This window comes from Poecilia reticulata, chromosome 13 (assembly GCF_904066995.2).
Source record: "Poecilia reticulata chromosome 13, P_reticulata-male-v2, whole genome shotgun sequence".
NCBI classification, from domain to species: domain Eukaryota; kingdom Metazoa; phylum Chordata; class Actinopteri; order Cyprinodontiformes; family Poeciliidae; genus Poecilia; species Poecilia reticulata.
The window spans coordinates 24,309,355-24,332,400 of record NC_088842.1 but is presented as its reverse complement, the minus strand read 5'-3'; the positions used below and the strand labels follow the sequence as shown (position 1 = coordinate 24,332,400).

Genomic DNA, 23,046 nt, shown 5'->3' with positions numbered 1-23,046 from the left:
TGATATAAACAGAAGGTGTTTTAATTCTCTATCCCAGAAAAACTGAGCGATCCTGTCAGGAATGAGAGTCATACAGAGTGGAAATATTTTCTTACAACAGACAAAAGCTGTAGGCGTGTGGTCACAGATACGTTTCTTCAATTCACTTACTCGCACTCTTTAAAAAATCCAAAGGAAGTAAAAGAAAGACACACAGATACCTACATTCACACACTCGCGCCTTCTTAAGTAACATTTTCCATCGCTGTGTCCAGTGGGAGCCGCAGTAATTATGGCTGTGCTTCAAAAATAAGCTCTGTCGATACAAACTGCTTTTCTCTCCCAACACTTACTATTTAAAATCCACCTGGATTTCAGTCCGATGAAAAGCTGCGTTGGACCTACAGCTTCACCTTTCACCCATTTAGGAACGGTTAAACTCCAAAAAACCCTGAAGGCAGCATGTGAGTAACGCTAGGATGGTCCTCTCCAAAGCTTTACTGCTTCACTTAAAGTCTTTATTTTGCGTTTGAACTCCCTTCAGTCTCTGCATGGCTCTCCTCTTTACAATCTTGAAGCTGATAACCGGGTGGGTTTTGGGTCAGGAGCGATAAGGGGGTCCCAGTGTGCAGTTCTGGGTATAGGTCCATGTGGGATGAGGAGAAGAAGGAGGAGGAGGGTGCTGTTTTCTAGAAAAGGGGGTTTGGGGCTCATCTCTGAAGTCGGGGCCATTCCACATCCTCATTGTCTCCAGGTTCGTCTTTTGCCTGGTGTTTTTGTCATCAGATCAGCTTCCTCTTTCTGATCTAGGAAGAGGATAAGAAAAAGAATGAGAAATGTGATACAAAATTGTTTCTTTCCCAGATATAACTGTTCTGAAGGATCTCTGTTTAGTGTTCAATGTTCTAGCTCAGGTTTGATAGTCAGAGATTCTGTATGAACAAAATGTCACCTTAAATGCAGTCAAAACAACAACAAATAAGTAAAACCCTTTGAGTTGAATGTCAGCTTAGAATCAGTTGCCAATGCTAGCTTGGTTAGCAGCTAACAGCTAGCCAGTTGTGGTTTTCCCACAGTGCTTACATATTATTAAATCTTCTAAAACTTAAAATATAAATGTTGCTGCACAAGCAGTTTTTAAAGTAGAAGAAGATTTTTCAGTGCTTGCGTGTTGTCAACCAGAATGGCAACAGGGTGTTAACAGCTGCCTCTGCCAATACAGAAGTGCAACGCTGTTGCCAACTCCACAGCAGGGATTTAGTCAGCTGCCCTAAAAGTTGCTAGAAGTCACTAATAAGATTAAGGCCTAATCTGCAGACAATGTGCCTAGAAGCAGCAGCAGAAGAGAGGAATAATGTTATGGGTGAGACAAAAAAGACATGTAGAGAAAAGAATTGAAATATGTTTAGAACTTTTCATGTTGGTTTAGTTTTTTTCTGCAGGAAAGGTTGTTAGATTTATTCTTATTTGATTTTTGTTGTTTTGTTTTAAAAAGGGGTTAGGAGAAGGTGAAAACCATCTAATAGCTGGAAACACTGAAATACAACTCAAGAACTACTTCCATTCTTTCAAAATAAGAGTTTCAGACAACACTTTCACATCTAGGCATGCAGTAATAGCTTAGATTTGTTTTAAAGACAGATTTGTATTTAAATGTGAAATGTTAATACACTCCTCATAAAAATATTGTCACTTTCCTATAATAATGGCCTAAGATATTATTTACCAAAAGTGATTTTGGCAAAAAAAAAAAAGGCTATTATTTTAGGAAGGTGACAATATGTAAATCAACATGTGTTCATTCCTTACCAGCACATTCAGGACAGCATGAGCTCTCTGTACGGGTGATATTAGAACAGGTCATCACAGGACACTGTTTTCTTTGACACTTGGTAACTCCATGCTGTAGAGAAAAAGAGAACGTGAAAGCAATATTAAGAATTTCTTCATTTGATGGGAAAAATTGGATTTCATTTGCTTTTTAGTAAAAAACTTGTAGCTCCTTCATGCTTACATCACACCAGCAGTTGATGCACTTCATCTCGCCCACCAGAGGCACCCAGGGGTGCCAGCTGTCGCTGTTCTGGTAGAAGTTCTTTCCAAATTTGCAATACCGTGGGCCGTCCGCTTGCATCATGTCGGTGTGCTCCAGGCCTGCAGGGGTCCTCTCTTCTTCTGGACACTCCTTGCAGCAGTCAGAGGGGCTCCGTCTCACTGGGTGACTGCAAGTCAGTATGGGACACGTCACCTTCTCACAGTGGACCTCCCCTGTAGAGCCCTGAGGTTAAAACAACAACAGATTGGAAACAGTTTTTCTTTAGAAAAATGTGACTTCTCTTTCCAGTTTTGGACATCCTTAAAGTACAGAGGAGAATTTTCTCTACCCTTCACATTCTTTGCAGCCTAATACAACACAAACGATCCGTAAAGAGCCTCTGAGATGTAAACTCAGCCAGATGTGAGCCTATTTATTGATGTTTATTACCTTGCAAGTGCAGACCGCACATTTAATGTATCCAAAGGGAGGAACAAAGGGATGCCATGTGGTGCCTGGGGCATGCATCTTCTGGTCGCCCTCAAAGTAACAGCCTGAGTGATGGGAAATACAAGCGGAGAGGGTTGCCAGGGGTAAGACAGGGGCTTTAGAGTTAATCTGTGAGCTAAAATCTCATAAACTAAACAGCAGTTAGAAAACATAAAAGACAAAAGAAGGTAAAAAAAAAATTGAGTTATAACACCACCTTCTAGGTGTTCCTCCACCGTCTCTGGTGCTTTTATGTCCTTGGTCTCCCTCCTTTCTGCACATGGAGAGAATAGTCATAAAATGATTATTAGCTTGAAACTCATGGATGGCCATGGAGAGCACTCTAACTAACATCTATGAATGACTTAAAAATATCCAACATAACGTTGACCGTACCATCACAGACGGCACAGCACTTGTCCTCGGGTTGGATGGTTCTGGAGCAGGTCAGCTCTGGACAAATAACTGGATCACAGATCACTGTTCGCTTCTACAGATGGAAAAAGATGTTATATACATGCTAATGCTAGCCCAGCACTTCAGCAAAATGTCTTGCATAAAAACATTGCCATGTGCAGCAAGATGTGAGTGCTCTCCTTACCTGACAGCTGCATGTGAAACACTTGTCATAGATGGGAGTCCAGCGGGAACCATGAGCGTGATACTGGTTCTCAAAGAAGCAGGTGTTTGGGTCTTTCTTCAGCTCCTCGGGGTCATTCAGGAAAAGGTCATCAAGCTCAGCCTCCTCTACCTCTGCTGGGGCACCAAGTTTACAGCTGTTTGGGACATGGACCTGGAAATGCATCATCAAACGGAGTCAGATGAAGAGGGAAGGCATTTGAACAAAAAATAAATGTAAAAGCGTGTGTGAAATGTGTAGAGATTTAAGTTGGGATGAAAGACGACCTCACAAAGTGATCAACCATTACACCTGTGGGGTTTACAGCCAACTGTGGCCTCTTTGTATGTTTCTGTAGGCCAGTAAAATTAACTAAACGTGCCAGTGAAAACAATAACCACCTGACAGATTCAGATGGTTATTGGATGAAGCTTTTTGACAAACAGCAAACACCTTGATTGTTTGTAGCGTTTACTCTTCCTGATTCTCAGCATCAGGGTTTAATCTGTAAAATACCAAAGGAAACATGCAACAAACTGTGTCATTCAAGCTAATTGCTAAGACCTTAGTAACTATTACGGAAGTTTGTGGCTTAATATATCACTACAGTAAGACAACGACATTAAAATTAGTGACCACGTGACTTCATCGCATACCTGTCCTCGTATTTCTCCCTGGGGATTCAGCTTGGTGCTGACTTGGATGAAGGCTGTTCCCTGGTCCAGATGTTGCAGTAGTTCAATGCTCATGTCCTTTAAAACCCCCTGAGCCTGCAGGGTATCATATTTTATTAAGACATTTTTAGAGTGATGCACGAAGAAAATTATATATATATATATTTCTATTTAAGTGTTTTCTTTCATTGTATATCCTACTTCCATTTAACCCTGTGATCCCTTTGACTGATGCTGAGTTAGAGATATTAGCAGTATTTAGTTTTCCTGTAAAACACAAACTTATCTTGTTTCTTATCAGGCACCATGTTTGATGCCAAATACAGGCTTCAATGGTATTAAAAATGTTTAATAGTAACAATTTAACATTGCATATTTGCACCTAATAAGAGAGTCAAATGTGATTATTAATTGCCCTGCATTAAAATCTAAATATTTTGGCATTGTTAATGGCTGTTAATATGAAATACAGTTTTAAATTTTTTTTATATTCAAAGCAAAACAAAACTTTAACTTCTGACCTGAATAGTCTACAGTAACATTAGTGAGCAGACAAGCAGACGGACCTGAGAGCCGTAGAAACCCGTCAGGAGCCTCTTGTGATTTGTGCTACTGTCATCCAGCTCTCCAATCTCTGCCAGTCCGTGCAGGTGGGCGTTCATGGTCACGTCGTCCGTCTTACTAAGACCTGCGACGATTATCTCGTAGTGCAGGTGGCACTGTTTATCCACAGACACCCAGGCGTGGCCAGATGCTCCGGTTCGTACCGGTGGGGACACAAAATGCCCGGCCAGAGGAGTGGGCAGCTCTTGAAGAGACAGAAAACGAATGAAAAAAAACAATAAATGTAAGATATTTTCAAAGCAAGTCAATATACTTTTTTTTTTTTACTGTTTAGTTGTTTCTTAATCTGTTTGTGCTCACTCCACTGTCCTCACTCACCACGTTTGGGTACCTCCAGGCCACTGTAAGGCAGGACTTTGATTTGCCCCCTAAGTTCCCCCTCCTGGCTGTGTGCCGTGGCCACATTGATGAAGAGCTCGTTTTGCAGCAGCATGTGGATATGTCGGGCCTCCAGTCGACTCCAGCTGCCCGCCGCCTGCCCAGTCACCCTGCTGTACTCCAGAGTTAAATCGTAAAGGACAGAGCGCTTGTTTCGACGCCGCGGCTTCAGCTCTATTGTGAGACCCACAATGTCACTTGTGAGACCTGCAACCTGAACCTGCAGGACACCAACAGACCCAGGCATTAAACATCCTACCAACTCTAAATGTGCTTTTGTAACATTTTAGAGAAAGTCATTGTTGAGTCTGGGGAATCAAAACCTCAGAAAGGGAAGTTTTCTGAAAACAAAAACACAAACATTGTTTCTGAGTAGAAGAGACTGTTACCTGGTAGTCCAGTGTCCCGTTACCATGGAGATTAAAGATGGCAGAACCCACCCCTCCTGTCTTCCCTGGGATCAACGCATCGCCGCTGGACATCACACTCTGAATAGCTGAATTGGACAAAGACAGATTCATGTAAAAATATACATAACAAAGACTTCATAATTTCTCTCATCAGTTTATCCACCACACACAACAAAAGCAGTTGAAATTAAGTTTTCTTTCAGTCTGAACGATGGAAAAGAGGCAAGTTATACCTACTTGTGTTCTGCGGCAGCAGAAGCACACATCTGAGTTATATTTTTTCATAGCTTTGTCTCTTATTGTGAAAAATTAAGTTTAATCACAGCCAAGAATCTGTGCCTGCTTATGTCATACCAAAAACATCCACGCCGCTGCACACAAACAACTTTGCATAAGAAAATGCTGAAGGTTACATCTGAGATTGAGGTATATTCTGGTGAATGAAGTGAGCCTTATAAAGACTGAGCTGAGGGGGACAGAAGGTAATGAGTAACAGAAGTGGAGAGAAAGTTTTCAATATGAGACACAGAGGGAACAGCAGCATAGATGAGAACTGATGCCAAAGCTGCACAAAGAGGACAGCGGACGGAGGGACTGAGACATGGAGGAGACAGAGAGGGAAAGAAGAACATTGGACCTGAATTCTTACCAGATTACGTCACATGCTGTTAATCAAAACGCTGGAACACCGACACAAGAAATCAGGTCCAGCACGCTGACCTTGGCAGCAACCATGTGTGTGTGACTGTGTGTGTACACATTTTACAAACAAGCATATTTTTTTTGTTATAAATCCCGGTCTGTGACAATGAAAACTGAAATCAAAGCATTTCACAGCAGTGGACACATGATGATTAAGTTCAAATAGTAATAGTGAGTCGCACAGAAAAGGACATGTGTTCATGTTTTTATATTTGAAGAAAACTTGGGCAGTCCACAGCATTCCTAAAACCCTTTTCTTACAGCTTCACACACACACACGCACACGCACACACACGTGTGCAGACCCTCTGTGAGACAGCAAGTCCAACATAAGGTCTATAAACACAGCTTTTCCCACATCGATAAGACTTGAAAGAAAGGACGCAGAAAGAAAGTATTTTATGGAGGATAACAAAACCAGCCACAGATGGATGAACAGAGTACCGCAGCAACACAACCCACGTTTTTAAACTGTGTTCTTTTTCTCTGCTTCTCAGAACCAGATCCAAGAGTTTTAAAAAAAAGTACTTCTTGAACCTTTTCACATTTTGTCAAGTAACAACAACAAACTTTATTGTGCTTTACTGGGATTTTAAAATGGAAGAAGACTGCTACATCATTTCCAGAATTTTCAACAAATTAAGACCTGAAAAGTGTGGCATTCATCTGTATTCAGCCCACTGTAATGTGACACCTATAAATATAACCTAACTTTTTAAAAGACTGCACAGCTCAGCCATTAATCCTGCACTCCACAAATCTGCTGTTAGTTAAAATGTAAAAATGAAAGCCATTAATTTAAAAAAAAAAGACATTAGAAGTCCTGCTTGGGACTAAAACATCATGAGAGAAATATGGCAGTGGAAGCATCATGCAGCATGGACGCTTCTCCTCAGCAGCGACAAAACATATTTACATTAGTATGACCCAGTCAAGGTTTAGACAAAAGACTAACTTAAAATCTGTGGGAAACTTCAAAAGATGCTTTCCGTCCAATCTGATGCTGTTTGAGCTGTTTTGCAAAGAAGAATGGGAAAAAACTTGTGTCTCTATTTAAGTCTTTACTAGCCAGATGTCTGTATTAGCAAAACTAGCAGACATGCCCAAGACTTGCAGCTGACTCCAGAGAATGAACACTACTTGAAAGTAACACAACAAAAATATGAAAAACCATTCAGCATTTTTCTTCTTTTTCACCATAATGTGCCATTTAGCGTTTATCTAACACCTGTACTCCATCAGTTAGTATTCAGGTTTCTTAGAGCAAAATCACTCACTGTCACAAGATTTTCTTCCTGTGATGAAGCCGGAGATTTGTCGGGGATCCTGATCCTCGGTTGCCACGGCGATTTCCAGCTGACCACGAGACAACCAAAACAGCTCGCGGCTGTTCAGGTCTGTCAGCACCTCAGCAAAATCTGGATCCTGCACAGATTGAAAGTGTTAGCACAAAGCTAAACAAGTTTTTGTGTCACAGAAAGCCACAAATAGTCAAAAAAAAAAAAACATATTTCACTAAAAATTAATTACAGTCTTCAAAAGCAGGAATGAAAACGTCACAATGAAGTGTTAAATCTTGTTGACATGAGGTTTATGCAACATTGACTTGTCACCAGAGTAAACCCCCCCCCCCAGCTTCTTTAAATGAAAGACAGGCTCGTTATTTGTGTCCAGCTCCATTTGTTTGTGTTTGTTCTAAACAAAAATGGAACAGAGAGCAAAACAAATCACGTGGCAGCTAAATCATCTCCAGGTTAAATAAATACGACTGTCGCCAAGACATGGCAGAGCCCAAATCCATTAGAGACGCAAACATTTCTGCTACGCAACAACGCGACCCCATAATCACCCCGCTCACACACGCGCAGTTCGACTCGAGGCAAAAATATGGTTCATATTTTTTTCACTGGTTTCACCAGTGAGAGGCCTCTGACTTAAAGCGGGACTGACAGTATTCCATGAAGACGTTGAGAAATGCTGGATTAATAGGACACATGTATGAGTGCGTTAAAGAAATGTTACTTTTATGACCCTCAGGCCTTGGTTCAATATAAATATACACGAAGCATAAATCCACAGAGCGAGCAGCCAAAACAGCTCAGAAAAAGAGCAGGGGAGGCACTGAGAGAGGGTTATGTTGCTGGAGAAAAAAAATGGACCGAATAATGAGGGGGAGGCAAGGTGCAGATGGATATATTAGGGTCTGGTGTTAATGGAGCGGAGCAGTAACACAGCAGTAATAAGACTGCTTGTCTATGTCTACTATTTCACAATATATCAAGTTATAACCACAAGCTTTAATATTCCTTATTGCAGAGGTTCCCAAACTTTTTCTCCTGGGCCCCCCTAGTGGTTTCCAAACATTTTCTGGGTCCCCCCTATGGATTACAAATAGCTGTCTGGTTGAACGACATGCTTTAGCGGGGCGGAACGGGAGGCGGATGGGGGGAATCGACTTATTTGGGGGCAAAATGAATGTAGGTAGCTGGACATAGACAACAACGCCAGTAGCCTACAGGCTACTTGTTAAGCTTAAGGTGATGTATTGATATTAGCTAGTCATCTTTTAGCTAACATCACCTGCATCCAACAGCTTTACTCAACTCAGTCGGTTAGTTTGGGAGAAAAACTTTGAAAAGCTATTTGCGTTTCGCTGGTTTGCTGCCACGATTCTAACACACCTGCGTAGCTCTGCACAGCAGCAGCAGGTCTACTTCACTGCCACACAGGTGTAAACCCAGTGCGTAGCGCTCATGTTGCGTTTGAAGGCAGCTCGGAGAAACAGGTTACCACATGTTAACGACGGATTAAACAGTTTTAACTACTGATAAAAGTGACAGAGGACACAGATATGGGAAGTGTGGAAGCCTCTACTGTATTAAATTGACATAGGAATAACAGAAAGTTGGCCATTCTATGGTAAAAACCCAGCGCATACAGCGTTCATGTTTTTTATTTTTTTTGTTTATTTTTTCTTTTCATCCAGACGGCTTCCCGCGCCGCCCCCCCCCCTGCAATGGCACGGCGCCCCCCCCCTAAGGGGCGCGCCACACAGTTTGGGAACCTCTGCCTTATTGGGATCTTTTAAGCTAGAGAAATCTAATGCATGCCTTTCAACACTTTTTTATTTTTTACAAAATTAAAAAAAGCAAACAATTTCTGCAGATGAAAGCCTTTTCCAGCTTTGCACATTTAAATTCAGAAAATTTGTACACATCCTTTTAGACAAAGTAGTTCAAGCTCGGTCAAAAAGGAACATGAGCATATGTGAACAACAATTTTGAAATCTTTCCACAAATTCCCAGTTGACTTATTTTATAATATGTATGGCTTTATATTTTCAGAGTCAGCATCCTAATGGAAACTGGATGTTTGCCTCCAGTTCTGCCCTACATTTTCTGATCAGCTTCCTTTTTCCTGCAGAAGAAATGCATGTATAATGCTGGCACTACCATGTTTCAGTGTTGGGATTGTTACTGTCCAGAATTAGTTTGTGTTTTGAAAATCACTACAGTTTAAATAATCTCCTAGTTAATGCTGTCCTCCAGGTGTGTCACACTTGAAAATGACTTTATTGAAGGTTATCAGAGGAAACAGGGATGAATACATATTTATGGGGCTTTTTTTTTTTGCTTTCATTTGTAAAAGAAAACTTTTTAACATTTTCCCTCCCCTTTAGTGTGGCATCCAATAAAATTCTAAAAAAAATACACTGATGTTTGAATTTGTAATGTCTTAAAATGTTTAAAGGTTTAAGAAGCATGAACACTTAAAGCACACACGCTAAATATTGTCTTGGGTTTGAAATAATACATAATACGTTGGGAGTTTGGCTTTTTAGTCGTTGTGTAGTTTCATAGGTCAGGAAGCAGTGGCTAAGCTCAAATCTTACACAATATTTGTCAAGGACATTCTGTAAACAGCTGGATCAAAGGAGAAACATCGTCCCTTCCTGGCAGAATTAAAACCAGACGCACCTTTCAACACCCCCTCCGCCCTCCTCTCCTTCTACTAAGCCCACAGACCACTAACCACTGACATGTGTGAGAGGTGGCGCATCCTCTTTTACCCCCACGCTTCCCTTTATGTTTCGTACTCCGCCACTATCTGTCTCGTGCCAAACTCTCCACACAGACTTTCCCTTTTCTTTTGTTTCCTCGCACCTTCATAAATTTTCCCTCACCGTCTATCAGGATGCTGAGTTGTGATCCAAGTGCCACGATAACTTCGCTAGGATGTGGCGAGAAAACCACATCCGTCTCCTTGAGTAGCTGGGAACAAGGCGGGTCCAACAGTGGGACTCCGGCGATGTGACATACGTTTCTAACCCAAAACAAGACGACTTTGGCTCCTTAACATTCAGAGCAAAACATCTTCCACTAAAACTCCGCCACTGTTTTATAATAGTCGGCATAAAAAAAATCTTTTTCAACATGGTTATTAGTTCTTTCTGTCTCTGACCGAACTGATTATGATGGCTGTGTAATTGTTACTCACGTTAGAGGTGATGTTGGACCTGATCTCTCTTAGGACATGTTGACGGTACATCAGCTGGACTCGGATTGGGACCAGAACTGGCTCTAAGGAGAAAGAGGGGGTTTTTTTCATTTAACTTTATTTAGCTTTATTTAGAATCTTGTCTTAGTTTCAGTGTCCACTCCTGTGTGTCTCCTTCACCTCTGTCCTTGTGTCTGATGAGACCCTGCAAGATGAGGATGAAGTGAAGGTTGTTCTCACTGTCACTCAGCGTCAGTAGGGCAATGCCTCCCATTCCCGCATTCTCTTCCTCTGAGGTCAGCACTGAACTGAATGTCTCTGCACATAATAAGCATACACAGTGACATGAGTTATCTGCCCACGCATTTAAACACTTTCAATCAGCTTTCTTTTGCTTTTACTTAAGACTCAACATAATCAATGCATTGAAGATAACAGGGATAAGAGTGCATGCATTAAAAGCCCACACGCAGTCTCACCAGCAAACAGCGCTCTGTGTTTGATGATCTTCCCAACCACCTCTTCTCGCCTGCCCGTGGATGTGGTCATGCTGATGCGCAGTTGCTCAGCCTGCAGCTGTCGCAAGAGAGGTTTCGCCAAATTTTTCCAAACTCCACAGATCTGCAAGCAAACACCGACCAAAACAGGTGCAGTGTAGGAGACACTTAGGATGCAAATGCACATGAACAATGGATTTAGAAAACATCGGGCCCTTTTCAGTTCTTCCTGGAAGCACTTTTAGACAAAGTGTCTGCAGTGTTCATAATTTCTTCTCAATATAAATCCATCAGTTGTGTGAAGGCCTCAGAGGTTAGTTGGAGAACATTAGTGAACAAACAGCATCTTGAAACACATAGAAACAAAGCAGATAGGTGAGGGAAAGTTAGAGCTTTAAGTCCCAAGTTTGGGATTCTTTTATGAAAATGTGGCACAGACAGTAACTAGGCTGTGTTAAAATACAGAAACATCAATCCTGTTTGGAATTCACCTCAAGTCATGTAGGAGTCAGATAAGAGTGAAACTCAATGTTTCTGCCTACATACAAAAGCCTATGTTTTGTGTGGTGGGGAATTAATGAAGCACATCACTCCATGGTGGCAGCATAATGCCTTAGAAATACTGTTATTCAGCAGAAATATTAAAACTGGTCAGAGTTAAATGGGAGATATCAGACAGTGCTGGAAGAAAACCTACATTATGCTGCAAAAGACTTGGTACAACCAGAGCTACAAGGGAATGATTTAGATCAAGGCATATCCAAATGCGTTGAAGTGATCCAGTCAAAGTTCAGATCTAAACATAATTGAGAATCCAAGGCAAGCCTAAAAGGTTATACTTTTCAGAAATGCTTTCCATCCACTCTAAATGAGCTTGTCCTATTTTGTCAAGACTGAGGAAAAATCTTGACAAAATAGATTTTTTGGGGGGACAAAATGTTGGTATATGCAAGTCATATACCAACAAGACTTACATTTGTAATTCTGTAATTACAGCCAAAAGTGATCCTATACAGCACTGATTCAAGGGGTTTAGTAAAAACAAACATGCTTTTCAACAGTTTACTTAAAAACAAGATTATTTTATTCCACCTCACTTTTATGCACTACTATTTTTTGCCTTGTCACAACAAATCCTAATGATATACATTATCATTGGGATTTGACAATATGTGAAAAGTTTGAGGGTCATGACTACTTTAGCAAAGCACTGTAAATAAAAGCAGATAGGGAACACATCGCCATCTGCCAGATCCATAAAGTTTTGTGATCGTGCATTGAACTCTTGGCCACAGCGCTTTAACATAAAACCAAAACTTCTTCCTCTGAGCTGAGGGAAGAAATGTGGCAGACAGCCGACACCTCATAACTTTGAGTTCAGGAGTAATCTCCATTTTAATTAGCAATACTCTCTGTCGCCATGCTAAGCAGTGATGTAACGTGTGAAAAATTCCCCCTCTCTCTCTCTCTCCCTTAAAGTCCTGCTTCAGCAAACTCCCCTCCTCCTTTCTTTTTCAGAGCCACAGTGTTTTCTCTGAGGTCCTCTGGAGCTTGACTCTGACATTTATCTAAAAATAATAATAGGCCAATTTCTGGGACCTGTATTTAGGGGGCTCCTGTCTCACTGAACAGTGTTTGTGTTCAAAGTGGAATGTGAAGATGTGTGTATTTTGGCAGGAAATCACATATAGTAATGCAGACGAACCTTAGGGAGCATCCAGTGAAGTATAGGTAACCTGATTTATCAACACAAAGCTGACTTAAACCTGAAAAGCTGTTGCGACTGACTGTGTGCTAATAATGACTGCAATCAGTTTGAAGTTCAGAAACGGGGCACTAAGGCCAATAGGAAGTGTCACTGACTCTCTATGTGTGTTTATTGTTTATGGTTACTGTGAGTTATGAGAAAACAAATCAGAGCCTGAGCACACAGTAAAAGCATCCATCATGTCGCTGCTTGGTTTCCCGGCATCTTTCAGGAAACACATGTGCGCGAAACCAAATACAACTCAGATGGAGCCAAGAGGATATGATTGTCTGCTCTCATGAAAGTAATGTCTTACCATGTCCGTCTGTCCTTTGGGGACTTTATATTCAAAAGCAGGAGTCCCATCTGAGTCCAAGATGGCTATTTTACTAGGGCGGCCGATTCTGGAGAGCGAAGGTAAAGTTTCACTTAGATGCGAATATAAAAACAGGCAGCAAAAACAAAAATAATCTTTCTCATTCAGATTAAGAACACTTTCTCTACTCCATTTTGTCAACAGTCATAACAAAATTAGTTTTTAACCAGCAGATACAACTTGTGACACCAAAGAAAAGTCAAGGGAAACTAAACAAAAGATATGTTTCTTCTGGATACCTTTGGTATGTAACAGAGAAGGTCAGCGTGGTTCTGGTCAGAGAAAGACGGACTCTGGCAACTCCGCTGGAGCTGGGCAGCCATGAGTCTGTCACTCCTGTCAATAGCGCCACAAAGTCTGCAGAGGGTAAGAAAGGGCACAGCAAACTCATCACTGTAACAAATTAAGTATCATATTTCCATTTATTTTCCCCACCTGCATAAAACAAGAGTGAACATTGGGTTATATCTAATTGTTTGTGTGTGCGCGCTGTACCTGTGCGGCTTTCTCCGAGGCCCGTGTCCTCAGAGCTCAGGTAGGATCTGTCATTGTAGGATTTGTGGAGGTCGTCCTCTTTGCCCTTTTCATGGAAATACTCAAAGGTCTCCAGCATAACATCAACCTGCTTTTTGTCAACCACACCTGCAGAATTTAAAAGAGAAGTCACTTTATTGTGCTAAATTAAACAGCTGTCCTATTTGCTGCCTTCCACTCATCAACAATGGGTCAAAGTGGCGAAAGGTCAGTTGAGCTGCTTGATCCATACCTTGTGACCATATGTGTGTGTCTAGGGTCCTGATACTAGTATATTGAAGCTGGCTCAGCTTTTTTTTGTCACAAAAGACAGAACATAACTCAGATTATAACAACTAAGTTTTCAGTCTGTCTATTCATGTCCCACTCCTTCCTACCATCACTTGTTAACCAGACTCTAAGATACTTGGACTGTTTTGCTTTAGCCAGACAGTTAGAACATACTCAAAGGTTTTAACTTGCCTTTGAAACAAGGTCAGTACCAGGTAAAATATACCACATAAATCCAAACAATTCAAAACACATTCTGTCACAGTGTCCTCCAATGTCTGGCCCACATATGAACCCCAAAGCCTGGCCATTGTGCAAACAGTGTGACAGATAGGTATGCGAGATCTGGCAGGATTGAAACTGATTTTGGCTGATTAGACATATGACCAAAATAATATGGAGGTCTCCATCTTCCTGACATCTCAGACTTTCTCCCTCCTCATTTCTTGGCCAGGAACGGCTTATCCAGCACTGTGTCTTACAGCTGATGAGCTTCAGGAGGATTGGAAGTGACACTGGCGTGCAATCTCAACAAAGACCCACTGTTCCTCACAAACTGCTGTGCATCCTGATGTAATGTGCAGCCCTCACAACTCCACACACACATGCACAAACACATAGTAACACATGCAGGGGTGCTTGTTCAGCCAATTACAGTCTTCTGACATGTTCTTGAGAATGAAAACCACACGCTGCCTCTTAGTCATCCAAATGTTATTTCTCCCAAGGTTGTTTTCTGACATGCTCAGTTGAACTGTCTGCCTATCCTTCCTGTGTCTACACACACACCCCCACCCCCACACACACGCGCACACACACGCACACACACACACACACACATATATATATATATATATATATATATATATATATATATATATATATATATATATATATATATATATATATATATATATATATATATATATATATATATATATATATATATATATATATCTGGCACAAAACACCCACAAGCCTCCTTCAACTCCTCTCTGAAGTTCTTCTGGGTTGCGTCATCCTCAGTTCTCCTTGCTTAGCTATACTGTATCTTCAGGTGCACCAAGTAATAAAACACACACACGTGCATACACAAACACACATTTTCCATCACTTGTACAAACATACCAGGTGTGATGGTGCCAAGGCTAAGACAAACACACTCAACCTTTTCCTTAAGACGTAACCAGAACACACACACACACCTAAAGGGGGCTGAACAGTTCTTACAAACACACACAACATAAAGTCCAACAGTGCTCTACCTTTACTTTCCATTCCATTACCAGACACCCAGGGTAGAAAAACACCCACCCAGTGTGTGTTTGTGTGTGTCTGTGCAGGGCAGCTCTCCAGCTCTGTAATAAGGTGGAATTATGTGTACAGGATTGCAGAGGCAAGGTAGGTGACTTTCACTTATGGTCAAATTAGTGGAAAATCAATTAAGATGTTGGATGCATCCACCAGCTGTTCTGAAATCTAACTAGTCAACATGTGACTACATGAATATTCATATGAGGTCAAAAAAAAGGAGACAAGTAAAAAAGGGAGAGATTATTTTTTGCTGTCATGGTGGGATGGAATGAATGTTAAGTTGCATTTTAAATATTTTTGGCTGAAGAGTTTGGAGCACATTTGTAATTGGGCACCTTTGCTTTGATACTTCTAAATACATTTAATAGCAATCAATTATTCTCACCAGTTTCCTAATTAGTAAATAGAGTCTAGTTGTGTGTAATTTGTTCTCAGTAAATCCAGTTGTTTGAGAATATTGGAGAACAAACAGCATCGTGAAAACCAAGGAACACCGCAGACCAGTCAGGGAGAAAGTAATAGAGAAGTTTAAAGAATAACTTGGCTGACAGAGCAAGCTTTGAATATCTAACAGTGTCGTTCAACGTATCATCTGAAAATGAAAAGGGAATGACACAGCTGCAAATCTACCAAGACATAGATTCCCAATTACACTGAAAAGCTGAGAAAATACTAAATTAAACCGAGACCAAAAGGTCTGTGGAAACTTTTGGCTGCAAAATGCTTAAGACTGTGATGGAGCTTCATCTTCCAGCAGGACAAGGACCATTAACAAGCAACCACAGCTAAAATAGAACACTTTACACAAAGCATATCACTGTGACATAAAAACATATTCCAGACCTGTTAAAATTGAAAATCATTGGAAAGACTTGAAACTGATGTTCACAAACACACATTTTTTTTTTCAGATTTCTACTTGAAATAACAAAAAACAGGTATAGTTTTCCTTCTACAACTGGGTGTTGGTTTATTATCTAGCATCCCAATTAAATACAGGAAAATGTGTGGTTGTAATATGAAAAATGGAGAACAGCTCAAAAGGAAGCTTTTGCAAGACCCTGCCAGCCAAAAGCTATATGCATTTCGAACAATCTAAACTGATCCTTTGTGGGAAACAGGTACTGAGTTTGAGGCAGAGCATGAGTACCTTTCTGACAGGTTCTACAGCAGTGTCCTGGAAGCAGAACAGAGTCGTCACAGTCCAGGGTGGGACAGTCCTGTTTGATGTTCCTGCAGTTTACTTTACCCGACACCTTCCTGCGACTCTTTTGCTGCCAGACAAGCAGATACACCATTAGTGTGAATGCTCTTTTCATTAAATAATACACAATCTGCAATCATAGAGTGGAATCAGAGTCCAACAAGACTTACAGGTTCGCAGTGGCACTGGACGCAGTGCATGACACCAAAGGGCTCCCCTAGATCTGGGTGCCAGGCCTCCTCCAGGGAGTAAAATCGACCTCCAAAGGAGCATCCTGTGAAACAACCCATGCTGATTAAACATCAGGTTATTCTGAGTACTATTCTCTGACTGCACATGTGGTCAAAATGTAAAATACTTATATCAGTTAGCAATGACAGCAATGATTCAAGGGGTTTAGTAAAAACAAACATGCTTTTCAACAGTTTACTTAAAAAACTGGATTTTTTTTATTCCACTTCACTTTTATGCACTACTTTTTTTGCCTTGTCACAACAAATCCCAATGATATGCATTATCATTGGGATTTGACAATATGTGAAAAGTTTGAGGGTCATGACTACTTTAGCAAAGCACTGTAAATAAAAGCAGATAGGGAACACATCGTCATCTGCTAGATCCATAAAGTTTTGTGATCGTGCATTGAACTCTTGGCCACAGCGCTTTAACATAAAACCAAAACTTCTTCCTCTGAGCTGAGGGAAGAAATGCAGTTCACATTACTTATACTGTCACATATTTCTCACATATAATACAAGCCCATTCATTTTGACTAAAAATAACCAATAGAAAGCTAATTGGGGTTTTTAATACTTGTGACGCCCTCTTGTGGCTTGGCAACCTGTGGTAAACCATATTCCCCATTTTGCTTTTGTTTTTTGTTTCATGTATTTGTTAATAAAGCTCTGTATGTCAAATTAGATTGATCCACACTGATTGCAAAGATTAGTGTAAATTAATTAGATTTTTATTTTAATTTTGATGACAAAAAAAGGGAATAAAATGACATCCTATGCTTTTTTTAGTCATTAGAACCTGCTTAGAGTTCTAAGCTGTTGGGTACAAAAGCAGAAAAACTGGTTCTAGAATTTAAGTGAACAAACCTGCATATTTTGATATTTTTCTTGATGACAAATTACATGGACTAAGCCACCATTTTAATACTTAACAAGCAATAGATCTCAAAAACTTTCCTGCCCAGGCTTGTAGGAGTTGAACGAAATTTCCTGGATGCCTTTTGAGTTTTGGTGCCCCCATCCTGTCTAATGTAAATGAGCCAGAAGAAAACATGGGGGAGACCATGTCAATATTTTTTTATAAAGTCTGCCAAAAATCATGGGAAAAGGCTCTTTCAGTTATCTTACTGTGCACTTTAAAGTTTATAGATAATATGTAAGCATAAAACACCAGAAAGATTTGGACATAAATAGCAAGACTTGCGCTTATGTACAGAAAAACTGTAAAACTTAAAACCCTCAAATCCTTGATGCTAAAATGTAAACATGTTGAAGTTTCTTGTTATTGTAAGGCTCAAGTACAGTCGTGATTCTAAAATGTTGTAGTTGATCGTATATTGTTTTTATAGCAGATAATAGAACACTTTGTGTTGTTATTATTATATTTCTACAAGGATAATTGAGCCTTTGTCACACTGAGGCCCCAACAGGAGCATTACAGTTATTCCTGTTTGGGGAACTGCCCATAAGCAGTGTGCATAACACTCACAAAGTTTTACCACGTTATAATTACAATAAAGTGACTGCACACTTTAAACACCCCAACTAACTGACAGAGCCAAACTGTGAGCAGCTCGCTTCGCCTGCCACTTGTCTGTCTCTGCTCAAATAAATCATTCTGCAGGAGCCAGCGCTTGTAATGGAAAGTCGATTGATTACAGTTTCCAGCTCTGAATTGCATGGTATAAGGCGGTGGTTACCACGAAGCTCCTCACTAGTTTGAACTCTTAGGAGTAGTTACCTTATAAAAACCACATCGAGTCCTGCGTGAATCAAAAGGCATTCGCAGCAGTTATGACTCAGAGGTGTGCCGCCTGCTTTAGGAGACAACAGGCGGCAACACTACAGGAAGTTTGAAGGGAAACATGTGAAGATAAAAACGTGTGTCATTAGACTGGGAGGCTTTTAGATGTTATCTTTATTTTTATGTGAGTCTCACAGCTTTGACTTGCAGGAGCCACATCACATCACTCAGAAATTAGCTTACCATTTCTCACTTTAGCAGAGAGTCAGAAATTGGTTGCCAACTTCAGCATTGTGGCCAACTTCACAAAACATGATTCAAATGTTGACCAAGACACTGAATTTGGCATCCTATATGAAATTTCAACACTGGACTAAAAAGTTATTTTACATTTTTTTAGCTTGTTCACAACATCAGAGAGTGCAATCATTTTATAAAGTACACCATGTTAAACCTGAAGTTTAATTATGCTGCATAAAACACAGCCTGTGATTTGTTAAACTTTCATGTAATTTGTAGGATTTTTATTTTTTAGAAAAAGTCAATTTAAGGCCTTTTTGGCTTGTTTGTAACATCTTAAAACCAACAATACTATTGGTAAAGTCAGAAAATTGCCCTCATTGAGTTTCCACAAACTTATTGAAGGTTTCCCCAATCACACTGTTTTATTGTGTTATGAATTTTGACTAATTTATTCCAGGTTTGACCAGTCAGGTAATATTGTTTTTAAAATGAACCCACCTTTAGCCATCAAACCACAAAACCACATTAGAACAGATCCATCCAAAAAAAAAAATACAAAGCCAGATGTGACATGTCTAATTTTTGTAGTTTTTTTTAAGGATGGACCAGGTGGCAAACACGACAAACAAAAGACTCTAATGTTATCCTTTTTCTGTTTTCACAAGCTAAATTACAAATTACAAACTACATTTTAAGAAATCTGTAATGATTATCACATTATAAATACCATTTTATAGAAAGTATCTTAGATTTTGCAAGAGCAAAATAAAATTAAACCAGAGTTAAACTTTCATTTGTCAAAAATCCACACAATTTAAGCTTAAGCCACTCCATGCTCAATGCTGCCCTCGGAGTCTGCTTTATGAAACGTTTTAGAATAAGGTTTACCCTTTAAATAAATGTCTTCATTGGCTCTCTGTGTAATTTACAGGCGGTCCAGAAGGCAGCCATATTTAAAAAACGGAACACATATGTAAGGAGTTTCGCTAGCCTATCACAGGGTCAAGTTCAGAGGTTCAGACAGTAAATATGGTAAGTATCGGCAACCACGCTGGTTCACTCACCTGCCAAGCCTTTGGAGGGCACCGGCTCCCTCTCGGACTGGATGGGCAGCGCAGGAGTCTTGAGGCGCGAGGCTGTCCCGATGGGAAGCCACCACGCGCAGCTCAGCGCGCACAGCAAGCAGCGGAGCGCGCGGGAAGCCAGCATCCCAAACCCTCCACAAAGCAGGCTTTAGTTTCTCTCTCCTCAATAAACACCCAACAATTTCTTATTCTTTTGGAGCCTGTTAGCGCAAATTCTCACTCAGGCTCACGGAAAAAGCGTAAAGCGTCCTCGTCGCCTCCAACTGTCCGTTTTTATTAGGTTAAAAGTCGCCTGTTTTAAATCATCAATCTCAGCCAAACAGAGGTATTTTTTTCCCCTCAGGCAGGACACAAAGTAACTGTACTGTGTGTATTTCCCCCCAAAATGAGCAGCCTCTTCAGAGCCGCCCCTCTCTGTTTTATAGCCTCCTTCTGACAGCTTGAAGCAGCCACCGGTCGGAAGGAGGAGGAGGGAGAGGGGGCCTGAAGAGATGAAGGATGGGTTAGGGGGGGTGATGGAAAGGGAAATGGACGCCTTGACAATTCACTACAGCCTAAGATATGGAAATGAGCCAGCGTCTGATTTATTGTGTCTTAAGTTGTTTATTTGATCTTACAGCTGCAAAGATCAGGTAAAAAAATATTCATGCTTGTGGGAGAAAAGAAATTATAATTTGCCAATGTTTTTTGACTCTGGATTGAGATAAACATATTTACTAGTAAAACTTTTAAACTAGATACAAAAAATAAAATGTTGGAGTGTGTGAAGTGTTAGTCATTACAAAGTTTTAATTTCAACCAGGCACATCAGTTGTAGATGTAATGCATAATTTTAAATAAACATATGTGGTTTTACAGGGTTCGGTTGGAAAAGGTGTGGTATCAATGATCGTATTGATACTGAGGACTGAACTGAGGAGACTGTCTGATTAAAAAACAGCATTTGCTTAAATTACTAAAAACATTGTTTGTTTTTTTTTCCTTTTATGCTGCATTGCACTACTAAAAGAAACGGGTAAATTAAATAACTTTAACTTTAGCATATTGTTTAATAAATGTAACAATCAATAATTGTTCAATTCTAACATTAGTTACTGATAACCAATCTTACCAAAACAATTTTGTTGGATTTTAACTGAAGATGTTTGTAAATGCATATCTGACCTCACATTACCACCTTGTTGGATGTTTTAAAAAGTTTATTAGTAGTAATCTGTGCCTTTATCTCAAACCATTGCCTTTGAGAGTATTTTCCCTATTAAACTTACATAATTTCCAGATCATTTAAATTGACCCAAATAGAATAAATGGAAATTCTTATGCCAATTTTATTGGTTGAAATTCTAACATTTCATTTTATTGGGGAATGCTAAGATTTTCCAAAGATGAGAAGTACTCTGAACATATATGGAAAAAGCATTTCTTTCCTTCTTTGTGCTTAAGCATTCCCTAAAATTCAGTTTGCCCTGATTCTGTAAGTACTATAAAACTAAACCTCTCTTTGATCATGTCAATGTTAAAAAGCCATCTTTTTAACATTGCATAGAAGACAAATGTATTTCTCTAATTCAGTGTATTTAAAACCTGTTTCTTAAGGCACAATGCCTTTCATGTTTCAGATATTCCCTTGATTTAACACACCTACTTGAAGTTCAGCAAAAATCTGTTAAACAGCCATCAATTGAAATTAAGTATGATGAAGCAGGGAAATGTCTAAAACATGCAGGAGCCCTGAGGACCAGTGTTGAGAAACATTGCACTCATTTAAGCATTCTGATTAAAGTCGAACCATATAAAATACATGCACATTTCTACAGTAGCCTTGCATTAATTAAATTGTAATTTTATTTTTGATCGAAATTGGCTTTTTTTTTCTTTTTCTCCAGTGTTTGGTTTTGATTGGTTGACTGTCTGTGCTCTCCTCGTTTGTGCCATTCTAATAGCTTTGACAGCACCAAACGCTCCACTATTTGGGTTAACTGCTCGTCTTTTGGTCCCTTCATGGATTTATGACTATCCTGCGCCAATTTTCGCGCTCTGCAGCAATAAAGGCTCCTCAGGATGATGGGAAGCACATCGAGGTCATCTGACACCCACACAAAGCGCAGCTACACGATCGCTCCTGTTGAGTGAACGAGTGAATCTCCAGATCATGTACAGTAAGGAATGTCTGAGTGATCGCCTTTTATTTATTTTATTTTTTTTTTCCAAATGTGCTTGGAGCTTCAGGGCCTAAGCTACTTAACAGAAACAAATGAAAATAGTTGGAATGCTTTACGCCAGATTTTCTTGGCTTTCTGTTCCTGTTGGATCGTCCAGCTGGTGGAAGAATCTCATTTAGTGAGACTTGCAGTTAGGCAGCCTTGGCTTAACGCAGGTGCCCGAAGGCTGTTTAACTCCAACGATTTTACAGTTCAGCGAGCTCAATATGGGGGCTGCACAAGGGGGGGGGGGGAGGATTTATTGGGACCTATTTAGATCTGCAAAATGTTCCCATCAAACAAAAGCTGCATGTGAGGTAACAGTCCAGTTCCTCGCAGTGGTCCCTTTGGGAGAGGAGTGGGGGTGGGATGGGGGGGTTTACATCGCAGGTTTACATCACTATAGCTGCCCACGTTTGATTTATGGTGGAGAGTTCAGGAATTGTCAGGCCAGCTGTGTCCCCTGAACTGTTTGGAATAAATGATTAATCAAGGAATGTTGGGAAAGGATATTGATTAGGTTTGTGTTTTGGGTTGAGAGAGCCAAAAAAAAAAAAAAAAATCACTCTAATAACGGTCTACTGGTTAATCTCAAGAGTCGCCTAAAATGGTGCCAAATCGAATGGGCACAGCATCAGAAGCGCATGAAGAGGTGCGAACTGAAGGTATCGTTTTTATGCAATGATGTGGCTCCTGCATGGGGGGGGCACTTCCACCCGGGTGTGAGGATTCACGCAGCCTACAGAATCTGTGTCCCACCCTGCCATTGGGATCGATGATGGGCTGTTTGCTGTTCATCATGGAGCGATAAGCGACGGCTTTTGTTAAGCGCTGCGGTGATTCATTAAACAGACTGGATGCTAAGTTGTCTATTAGAGCTAACACGGCCCAGTACACACTGGGATGCTCACCGGAGCGTTTGGTGTGTATTGAAGGAGACCCGCGCGATTTCATAACAGCCGTTTATCAAAAAAAAAGTCAGACATGTCCTTAGAAAAGTCTTGACTCTGACTGCGTTGCAGGCCGGTTTCCAGTCGGTGCACTATAAAAAAGAATCTTGGAGGGTGTTAAATATTAGCCATTAAAATTATCTACGCAATAATCAAGCATATTAGGATATACAGGGGTTGGCTGTTACACTTTTTGCTGTCAACACAGATACACTTTTCATTTTTCGCAATGGATTTT

At 40.4% G+C, this 23,046-nt stretch overlaps 1 protein-coding gene across 1 annotated transcript; it reads right to left on the bottom strand.

Moving 5' to 3' along the window:
• chrd (chordin) lies at positions 1-20,083 on the bottom strand. The gene is made up of 21 exons (XM_008426183.3): positions 19,637-20,083; positions 16,520-16,623; positions 16,296-16,419; positions 13,523-13,669; positions 13,267-13,384; positions 12,968-13,055; positions 10,887-11,028; positions 10,588-10,725; positions 10,408-10,490; positions 7,188-7,335; positions 5,188-5,294; positions 4,739-5,018; positions 4,363-4,604; positions 3,779-3,892; positions 3,105-3,296; positions 2,900-2,993; positions 2,721-2,777; positions 2,465-2,568; positions 1,994-2,257; positions 1,789-1,882; positions 1-785 (listed from the first exon to the last, which is right to left on the bottom strand). Exons 1-21 carry the CDS (start codon positions 19,779-19,781, stop codon positions 721-723), a joined length of 2,850 nt encoding a protein of 949 aa, XP_008424405.1. The 5' UTR covers positions 19,782-20,083; the 3' UTR covers positions 1-720.
• Positions 20,084-23,046: the final 2,963 nt, after the last annotated feature.